This window comes from Syngnathus floridae, chromosome 14 (genome assembly GCF_059516105.1).
Source record: "Syngnathus floridae isolate MCC-2025c chromosome 14, RoL_Sflo_1.0, whole genome shotgun sequence".
In the NCBI taxonomy this organism is placed as follows: domain Eukaryota; kingdom Metazoa; phylum Chordata; class Actinopteri; order Syngnathiformes; family Syngnathidae; genus Syngnathus; species Syngnathus floridae.
The window spans coordinates 3,445,050-3,455,832 of record NC_142426.1 but is presented as its reverse complement, the minus strand read 5'-3'; the positions used below and the strand labels follow the sequence as shown (position 1 = coordinate 3,455,832).

At 49.4% G+C, this 10,783-nt stretch overlaps 1 protein-coding gene across 1 annotated transcript; it reads right to left on the bottom strand.

Annotated features, from left to right (window-relative positions):
- Window positions 1-208: 208 nt before the first annotated feature.
- Window positions 209-10,555, bottom strand: lrrcc1 (leucine rich repeat and coiled-coil centrosomal protein 1). The gene is made up of 19 exons (XM_088396677.1): window positions 10,220-10,555; window positions 9,855-10,060; window positions 9,632-9,697; window positions 9,398-9,565; window positions 8,832-8,998; window positions 8,465-8,683; window positions 7,980-8,161; window positions 7,493-7,661; window positions 7,275-7,423; window positions 6,904-7,108; window positions 6,670-6,788; window positions 6,365-6,566; window positions 6,094-6,279; window positions 5,845-6,019; window positions 4,923-5,086; window positions 4,646-4,854; window positions 636-773; window positions 440-575; window positions 209-373 (listed from the first exon to the last, which is right to left on the bottom strand). Exons 1-19 carry the CDS (start codon window positions 10,261-10,263, stop codon window positions 257-259), a joined length of 3,021 nt encoding a protein of 1,006 aa, XP_088252803.1. The 5' UTR covers window positions 10,264-10,555; the 3' UTR covers window positions 209-256.
- Window positions 10,556-10,783: the final 228 nt, after the last annotated feature.

Sequence of the window (10,783 nt, the reverse complement as noted above, 5' to 3'; positions counted from 1 at the left end):
TTGACCTTGCCCCTGCAATTCCGCATAGAGACCCCGTGGACGCGCCTCTGGACACGATTTACGTGACATACATCAAATACAAACTTTTTTTTCTATATTATTTGTGACAGTACAATACATTAAATTAAAATAACAAGTAAATGATTAAAACAATTATGAAAAAGCACTCATTCAAAACAATAATTTAAAATAATTGATCAAAACTAGCTTGTATATAGCAAATACAGTTTTTTAATTGACGCATTACCAAGATCATTTAAAAGTTGAAATCATTTAGCGCACTGTTAAGTCGTTTTATTTTCTCCTCTGTGATCCTCTTGTTGGCGTCCATCTCGAGCAGGAGCTGACGCATCTCCTCTTCCACTTCGAATACCTGAAATAACAAAAAAGGAGCATGAAGCTCCAGCTTTTCCGGAGGATAGAGGCTTTCTGATTTGACCTTCTGATTGGCTTCTTCGATCTGACTATGCTTGTCATTCGCCATCTGAAGCAGCTCAGCCTGATGGGCGGCTTGGAGGGACTCGAGCTGCGTGCGAAAGGCGTCGTCCATGCAGCGCAGCTTCTCCAGCGCCGCTCTGAAAGAAAGACGTGACACGATGGAACTCCAATAAGGCGAGGTCCCTCTTTTTCCTCACCTGTGTGATTCACTCAGTTGTTCATTCTCTTCCAGGAGCGAGCGTTCTTTGTTGTCGAAGGTGTCCTTCATACGCTTCACTTGGGTCTCCAGTTGAGTGAGCAGCTGAGCCTTTTCTTGCCACTTTTTTGCAGATTCACTGAAAAGTGAGACATCACACAACATTCTGATGAATGAACATGACAGGAAGTTGCATGTTCATGAGTGTCGAGAAATAGATACATGTACAAGCTACAGCCCTTTTTTTATTCTATGGGGAACATATTTGTGGTGTTGAGCTTTTTTATTTAGACAAAACATCTAAACATTCAATGTCTTGAAATCGTTTTCCGCAATGAGCGGAGAAATCTGTCTTTTTTTATGGAAGATGGAATGGATTATCCCCTCCGTGAGTCGTCACCTTATTGTGGTGGAGGGGTTTGCGTGCCCCTATGATCCTAGGAGCCATGTTGTCGGGGGCTTCATGCCCCTGGTAGGGTCACCCATGGCAAACGGGTCCTAGGTGAGGGGCCAGACAAAGCACGGCTCACAGACGCCCCTTATGATGATTGAAATAAATGGACTTCGTTTTCCCTCGCCCGGACACGGGTCACCGGGGCCTCCCTCTGGAGCCAGGCCTGGAGGCGGGGCTCGAAGGCGAGCGTCTGGTGGCCGGGCCTTCGCCCATGGGGCCCGGCCGGGCATAGCCCGAAAAGGAAACGTGGGTCCCCCTTCCCATGGGCTCACCACCTGTGGGAGGGGCCGAAGGGGTCGGGTGCAATGTGAGCTGGGCGGCAGCCAAAGGCAGGGACCTTGGCGGTCTGATCCCTGGCTGCAGAAGCTGGCTCTTGGGACATGAAATGTCACCTCTCTGGCTGGAAAGGAGGCCGAGCTGGTGTGCGAGGCAGAAAAATTCCGACTAGATATAGTCGGACTAGCCTCCACGCACAGTTTGGGTTCCGGTACAAGCCCTCTCGAGAGGGGCTGGACTCTCTTCCACTCTGGAGTTGCCCACGGTGAGAGGCGTCGAGCAGGTGTGGGTATACTTATTGCCCCCCGGCTGGGCGCATGCACATTGGGGTTCACCCCGGTGAATGAGAGGGTAGCCTCCCTGTGCCTTCAGGTGGGGGGACGGGTCCTGACTGTTGTTTGTGTCTATGCACCAAACGGCAGCTCAGAGTACCCACCCTTCTTGGGGTTCCTGGAGGAAGTGCTGGAGAGCGCTCCTTCTGGGGACTCCATCGTTCTACTGGGTGACTTTAATGCTCACGTGGGCAATGACAGTGAGACCTGGAAGGGCGTGATTGGGAGGAACGGCCCCCCCGATCTGAACCCGAGCGGTGTTCTATTATTGGACTTCTGTGCTCGACACGGATTTCCAATAATGAACACCATGTTCAAGCATAAGGGTGTCCATGTGTGCACTTGGCACCAGGACACCCTAGGCCGCAGTTCGATGATCGACTTTGTAGTCGTGTCATCGGATTTGCGGCCGCATGTTTTGGAAACTCGGGTGAAGAGAGGGGCGGAGCTGTCAACTGATCACCACCTGGTGGTGGGTTGGCTCCGATGGTGGGGGAAGATGCCGGTCCGACTTGGCAGACCCAAACGCTCTGTGAGGGTCTGCTGGGAACGTCTGGCAGAATCTCCTGTCAGGAAGAGCTTCAACTCCCACCTCCGGCAGAGCTTTTCCCACGTCCCGGGGGAGGCGGGGACATTGAGTCTGAGTGGACCATGTTCTGCGCCTCCACTGTTGAGACGGCCGACCGGAGCTGTGGCCGTAAGGTTGTTGGTGCCTGTCGTGGCGGTAATCCCCGAACCTGCTGGTGGACACCGGCAGTAAGGGATGCCGTCAAGCTGAAGAAGGAGTCCTATCGGGCCGTTTTGGCCTGCGGGACTCCGGAGGCAGCTGACAGGTACCGGATGGCCAAGCGGAACGCAGCTTCGGCGGTTGCTGAGACAAAAACCCGGGCGTGGGAGGAGTTTGGTGAGGCCATGGAGAATGACTTCCGGACAGCTTCGAGGAAATTCTGGTCCACCATCCGGCGTCTCAGGAGGGGGAAGCAATGCAACGTCAACACTGTTTACAGTGGGGATGGCGTGCTGATGACCTCGACTCGGGATGTCGTGAGTCGGTGGGGAGAATACTTCGAAGACCTCCTCAATTCCACCTACACGCCTTCCATTGAGGAAGCAGGGCCTGGAGACTCTTGAGGCGGATTCTCCAATCTCTGGGGTCGAAGTCACTGAGGTAGTTAAAAAACTCCTCGGTGGCAAGGCCCCGGGGGTGGATGAGATCCGCCCGGAGTTCTTAAAGGCTCTGGACGTTGTGGGGCTGTCATGGCTGACACGCCTCTACAACGTTGTGTGGACATCGGGGACAGTGCCTCTGGATTGGCAAACTGGGGTGCTGGTTCCCCTCTTTAAGAAGGGGGACCGGAGGGTGTGTTCCAATTACAGGGGAATCACACTCCTCAGCCTCCCTGGTAAGGTCTATTCAGGGGTGCTGGAGAGGAGGGTCCGTCGGGAGGTCGAACCTCGGATTCAGAAGGAGCAGTGTGGCTTTCGTCCTGGCCGTGGAACAGTGGACCAGCTCTACACCCTCGGCAGGATCCTTGAGGGTGCATGGGAGTTTGCCCAACCAGTCCACATGTGTTTTGTGGACTTGGAGAAGGTGTTTGACCGTGTCCCTCGGGAGGTTCTGTGGAGGGTGCTTCGGGAGTACGGGGTGTCGAGCCAACTGATAAGGGCGGTTCGGTCCCTGTATCACCGATGCCAGAGTCTGGTCCGCATTTCCGGCAGTAAGTCGGATTCGTTCCCATTGAGGGTTGGACTCCGCCAAGGCTGCCCTTTGTCATCGATTCTGTTCATAATTTTTATGGAGAGAATTTCTAGGCGCAGCCGAGTCGTTGAGGGGGTCCGGTTTGGGGACCTCAGCATCGCGTCTCTGCTTTCTGCAGATGACGTGGTGCTGTTGGCTTCTTCAGGCCGTGATCTCCAGCTCTCGCTGGAACAGTTCGCAGCCGAGTGTGAAGCGGTCGGGATGAGGGTCAGCACCTCCAAATCCGAGTCCATGGTCCTCGATCGGAAAAGGGTGGAATGCCCTCTCCGGATCGGGGATGAGAACCTGCCCCAAGTGGAGGAGTTCAAGTATCTTGGAGTCTTATTCACGAGTGAGGGGAGGATGGTGCGCGAGATCGACAGGCGGATCGGTGCAGCGTCGGCAGTAATGCGGACCCTGTACCGGTCCGTTGTGGTGAAGAGAGAGCTGAGCCAAAAGGCAAAGCTCTCAATTTACCGGTCGATTTACGCTCCTACCCTCACCTATGGTCACGAGCTATGGGTCGTGACCGAAAGAACGAGATCCCGGATACAAGCGACCGAAATGTGTTTTCGCCGCAGGATGTCCGGGCTCTCCCTTAGAGATAGGGTGAGAAGCTCAGTCATCCGTGAGACACTCGGAGTAGAGTCGCTACTCCTCCACGTTGAGAGGAGCCAGATGAGGTGGCTCGGGCATCTTATCAGGATGCCTCCTGGACGCCTCCCTGGGGAGGTGTTCAGGGCATGTCCCACCGGTAGGAGACCCCGGGGACGCCCCAGGACGCGCTGGAAAGACTATGTCTCTCAGCTGGCCTGGGAACGCCTTGGGATCCCCCGGGATGAGCTGGATGAAGTGGCTGGGGAGAGTGAAGTCTGGGAGTCCCTCCTAAAGCTGCTACCCCCGCGACCCGACCCCGAATAAGCGGAAGAAGATGGATGGATGGATGGATGGATGGATGGATGGATGGATGGATGGATGGATGGATGGATGGATGGATGGATGGATGGATGGATGGATGGATGGATGGATGGATGGATGGATGGATGGATGGATGGATGGAATGGATTAAAGGCAGTATCATTCATTTCAATGGGGAAATTTGATTTGATATACAATCATGCCAAGTCATGAAGATGGAACTTATCAAACTAATAAGTCAAGGCACCAACTGCTATATTTACTGTTTGAGTCACTCAAGGTGGTGAATTTACCTGTGAAGTCGTTTCGCCTCTTCTACTTGGGCCTCCTTGTCCTCCAACTGCTGCTTCAGCTCCTCCTTGTGCACGACGAGGTGTTGGATGCGTTCCTCCAGCGCCATCAGCCGAGACGCGTCCTCCTCGAGTCGCCGCTGGAACGTCTTCTCGGCCCGGGCCTTGTCGTCGCGGAGCCTGCGGGCCTGCTCGTCGCGCTCCTGCAGCGTCTACGGAACAGGAAGAGAGACGGTAAGAGACGAGCCGCGCCGTGCGTTAGCTTCACTTCCTGCTTGACCTCTTTGAGTTTGCGGATGGATTCCGTTTGATCCTCAATGATTTTGCTTTTGATTTTGAGGGTGTCGCTGTCCCGCTCAATCTGTTTCTTTTGCGCCTCCACCTCGGCACCCAGGGCCTCAATCCTGGCCTCCAGACGTCCGCGATCCTGAGCCAGAGATGCTCCTGAGGTAAAGACATACGCAAGGACGTGACGCAACGTGCTCAGACATCTCTTTTTCTTATTCGAGGCAACAGTTTTATACTGTATGAACCCTTTTCAAATATTTCTGTTAAGAGAGTGTGAATTCCATCCACTTTCTTTCTCTTTCAGATGTGATTTCATAGTCTGTTTCTCTCTGACTCATTTTCACATCCCGCGCACTTTCATCTCCATCATTTCTCTTCCGACATGCTGTCCTTGAGTGGTTTTCATCAGAGGTCCAAACTATCTCAGTCAAACTTCTTGTACTTTGAAATGTTGGTTTACCTTCACTGACCTCCGCATGCATTCATTTTTTCTTTTTTATTCTTCTGTTTTTTCCCTCATCAGTCCTGATAAGCATCTCTCAGACACTTCCATTACATTAAGCTTCACTTCTACTTTTGTGTGCTGCTGCTTCCAATCAATACACGATGGCTGGTCTGACCACAGCTTTATAGATTTTAACTTTTAATTTAATGGGGGCTGTTCTGTCACAAATCAACTTCTCCATTACCCTGGTTTCTTCTACCATCGAACGAAGTCAATTAAAATTTGTTATCCTCTTTAGGGTCACTGCATCTAATTGTATTGGACAGTTGTTGAGGAACTTAGAGCAGATCAATTTAGGTTTTAAATTGAGGAAGTCCCCATTCATTAAAAATACACACCAATTGAAGAATGTTTTATCTCTAAAATCTTTCTCTACATTTCCGTGTGTGCTTGATTGTTCTTCACCTACCTTGCTGAGAGAGCTCCTGCCCCCAAAGCCTCCTCTCTGCTCTGAGTCCATCGATGACAGACTCCTGCACGCCGAGCTGGGCCGAAAGTCGCGCTTTGTCCTTCTTGAGTGCCTCCAGCTGAAGGCGCATATGGCGGTCCTGAGCCAGGTCGGCCTCCAGAGCCTGAGCGCGCCTCTGTGAGGAGACGGGGCAATCTCAATATTCTGTCCATTCATCTTATGATTTCTTTTATTTAGTCTCTCGGCGACCTTGAACTCAGTAACAGCGTCTCTCTTGGCGTTGGCAAGCTCTGAAATGCGAATCTTTTGCTCCTTGGCCAACACGGTGAGCTCCTGCACCAGGGAGGCGGATTTCTTTTCTGCCTGCTGCGACTGAGCCAGCGTCGCTCGAAGCTCCGGCAGCTCTGCCGCCATTTGATCGCAAGCTTTCTTTACCTGCGGCGAAACCATGACTCATCCATTTCTGTTGCGCAAGGTGACAGCACAATGAACAATATGATGTTTACATTTATGAGCAGACCTCGGAGAAGCGCGTAGCCTCGATGGTGAGTGCCATGCGGAATTCGTCCTCCAGGGCCGCGTATGCTTTCTTGCCCTCCTCCACTTTGTCCTTCAACTCAGCCTCCCTCTGAGCGTGACTTTGCCTCTCAGACGACACTTCTCTTGCCACTGCTGCCAAGAAGTCCGTCCCGCCCGGCTGCAGCCGCATCCCCAGCTGTTTTCTGGGGACGCAGTTCATGAATAAATGAGGAGTCGTCTGCCTTATTTGTTTCCAGGGTACGATCGAGGGCTTAAAAATGAATCAAGTATTTTAAAAGCTTGCACCTGTGCTCTTGTTCCCGGCACGCCAGCAGTTCGTGCAGCTCCTGCACTTTGGCTCTCTGGACATCCAACTCGCGCTTCAGAGACGCCACCTTGTTCTCCAGCTCCTCCTTTCGCTTCACCTGAAAGGAGACACAATCAAGAAAATATGATCAAATAGAAGCGTGTGTGACGAAATATGCCATAAAACTTGTTTTTGCGAGCATCCGTCCTCCCAACATGATGACGCAAATATACCTCTTGGGCCTGCTGGCGAGCCCGCAGCGCCTCCCCGTGGGTGACGTCCTCCTCTAGTCGCCGCAGCGCGTGCTTGTGACGCTCCTCGCTGCCGCGAGCCTGTTCCAGCTGCTGGCTCAGCGAGCGGCACCTCCCACCCAGCTGCTCCACACGTGTTTCCAGCTCGCAGCGTCCTGACCGCTCCTTCAGTAGCAAGTCTTTAAGCCTGAAGGAAGACGCGGGGGTCACCTCACATACATATGTGGACGTGATCAACGTGTGCGGCGTCATTAAGACCGCTGCTGGCAATAGTTTCGCCATATGCTTAGCCCAAAAATCAAAACTATTCGGCCGTTGACCTGTGCAGGTGTAACTATTGTGGCACCTGGTACCTGTTGGTGGTGTGCAAGGCCATACTCTGCAGGTCTTTTTCCTCGCTGACTTTGGTCTTCAGGCACTGGAGTTCCTCCGTCAACTTGGTGACGGCCTGCTCGGCCTTCCAGCGCCTCTCCCTCTCCTGGTCTCGCTCTTCTACAATAGCCTGCAGATTGAAGGACATCCAGAGTCAGATACAAAATGAATTCAAGCAAAACACAAATCTTCCACGAACCTTATAGGTTTCCTCCTCGTTAGACTTGCATTTCATATTGATTGGCTCCTTGCCGGCTCTCAGCGTGACCCTCCTCGCTGGAACAGATGCATCAATGGGCCCTTTGGCGGTGGCAGAGGACCACCTGACAGTAGGCTTTGTAACCCTCTGTTTCGGATTCTCCTGATCACTGGGCACAAAACAAAATGAAGAAACTCAAACTGGATAAAGAAGAGACACGGCAAAAAAAATGAATAATGAAATGTTGGACAAAAATATTGAACAAAAATACAAGATGAAAATGACTCTACACTTAATTAAATACTTGAAAAGAAAAAAAAAAGATTTAAAAAATGTTACTCAAAATAGAAAAATATTGGGTTTAAAGACAAATACTGGACAAAAAAATCTATCTCTGCACCTGATGACATCGGGCTAAAAGTGAAATTGAAATATTTGTAGTATGATGCCAAGAAAAATGCATCATGTACTGGGGCAAACAAATCACCTGTTTGATCTCTTGCTTGTTCTGGTCGATGCGGGCTTACGGTATTTGGGGATGGCGGAGCGGCTGCCGTTTTCCTTGCCGCTGTCATACTCGCTTTCTGACGTGCGGTCTGTGTCATTCACGTCCTTCCGAGCTTTGACCGCAGAGTCGTTAGCTTGACTGTACTGGTGCTTTGCAGAAACCTGAGTCAAATAATAATTAAAAGTGTTTAACCCTCATTTAAATATTACCCAAACTGTGATTGAATTATCATATTATAAAATATTAACTTTTTTCTTCAGTATGTATACAGTGGTACCTCGACTTGTAAAATGCTGTTTATTTAATAATAAAAAAAAAAAGTGAAGTTACCTGTGTAGGAAATGTGCTATGTAAATAAAGCGACCTTGACTTATAATGGATGAGCTAATTATTTTTACAAAAGTATTAGAAATAATAATTGTATTCCTACAGCATTATAGTGTGCAGTGTTAAAATCAAAGCACCTGCTGAACAAGGCAGGACACCTGCTGCTCCAGTTTCTTGACTCGCTCTTCGTTTATAGTCAATGTTCGGTCGACGTCGGCCGAGCGGACCTGCTGCTGCTCCTGCTGGACGCGCTCCCTGTCAGGTGCTGCTAGCGGATTGCCAAAGGCTTCTGGGATGATGCTCTGTCCAAAGTGGCTCAGAACTTCCCTTATACTGGGTGTGGTCACAAGAGCGTCCTAGAACAAGGAAGATATGTTTTCCATTTTGCTAGAGATGGAAACAGTATGAACAGTTTTTGTCATTTCACCTCAAAAAAGATGACTATTCATTTCAATTACTATGAATTGTTTTATTCAGTTTAATCCTAGTGGTATTTAAACTCACCGCTTCATTGTTGCTGGCATCGGAGAGCAGGAGGAGGTCCACGTAGTTCTCCAGCCCAGGGATGTCACATGGACTGTCCGTCGGGGAATATGATGGCTGTCCCAGACGATCCAATCCATCGAGAAATGACACTTGGGGCAGCGACTGCATCACCATCTCACGGTAACCTGCAACGAAACACGCAAGAGCTGCTCGGTACCACAAATGGAAAATAAATAACTTGCAACCTGACAAGTTGAATTCTATCCCAACTTCCCAAAACTTTGCTCTTTCTTTGGCTTATGTCACTACAGAGAGATATATGGCAAAAGGTACAACAAAAACGTATGTTACCATTCATAAAAGAATTACGTTCTGGCTTCCTGTGAGTACATATATCAGCTTTATGTTCAATTCAACAGACCCGCATTTGACACAATGTCAATTTGTGAGTACATTGAAACCAGATCATCACTGTTGCTAAATAAAGGTTAGGAATTGCTGTTTTGAAGCTATTTGTGGTGAAACAGCTTCCCAGAACATAGTTCATTGGATCCAGTGTATTGTAATGACAGTCACGGTCTCACCTGGCTTCATGCACAGCGGGTTGCCTTTCCCGCCATGGCTCAAAAACACCTCTCTCAACCCCTGCAACCCCAGCAGGCACTGCAGGAGGTGCTCAATGCTGGCAAGACGGTTGCTATGGAGACTGAGGTGCCTGAGCTTGCGTCCGGGGCCGTGGAGATGCAATAGGCCTGGCGGGCAAATCACAATCACCACGACTGCCAATAGAAGACTACTGGAGTCCCTACTGAACTCACCACTGAGGTCGTTTATCTGATTGAAGGACAAGTCTAACCTTGTTAAATTCACCAGACCGTTCAATCCTGTGCGTCACAAAACAACGACAACAGTCATTCGATCAGAATCGAGTGCAGCAGCAACAACAAAAAAACTTATAAGTACCACGATAGATACTCAAATTGAAATCAATACAGTATTTTTCTATGTGTATAAAGTTTGAAAGCTCTTTAGTGGGCTCACCCTCAACCTTGGTGATGGCATTGCAGGATAAATTTAAAGTCCTCAGGGCCGTGAGAGAAGCAAGACCCTCAATAACAGCAATGCAGTTGGAAGAGAGGTCCAAGTGTCTCAGGAGAAGCGTCGATGCTAAACCCTCAATCCTTGGGATGCGGTTGCAGTGCAGGTTGAGCGACGTGATGGTGGGACGCAGAGGAACCTCCAACAAACTAGACAAGAAGAGACACTGGCTTCTTAGGGAGGTGATTTGCAGTCCAAATAAGAACATGGGTCAAAAGGATGGTAAAGAATCACCAAAAGAAAAACACCAACATATAACCACAAAAATTAAACCAAATCGACTGGGTATAAGACACAAAGGCACTTACCTTGAAATACTCTTGTCAATCAAACTTATTTCCTTTTCTTCCATAACACGAAGCGAATATAATCCAAAAACAGGTGGACAGCCACAAGGGTGACGTACGTCATCAACACTAGAGTTCGCTTTTATATCAGGTAGGTGGTCATGGTAACAAAAAAAAAAGCTTACAACGGAGTTGACGAAGTCAACGACACGCGATGTGTCACAAAATAGTCTTAAAAATACTGCTTTTGTTGTAAACTGGCCGGCGATGCACTTGGAACTTGCTTGGTTTACTTTTCCGTCGTTGAACTGGCCGCTTTTTTACATGACATCAGAGAACAACTTCCGGGAAGAGCCATTGCTCCGCCCACTAAAAATCGACGCATGCGCATATGGAGTTATAAATTCAACTATAATGCATATAGATGCACATTACACATACATGCTTGATTTGATAACGTTTAAATTACAGCAAGCAAACAAATGACATTCAAACCTAAAAAGACATCTTCATTCGCATTAAAAACAAGAAACTCAAATAAATGCCTTGTTCTTGCTGCAGTCAAGAAGTTTTTATCGCTAATCG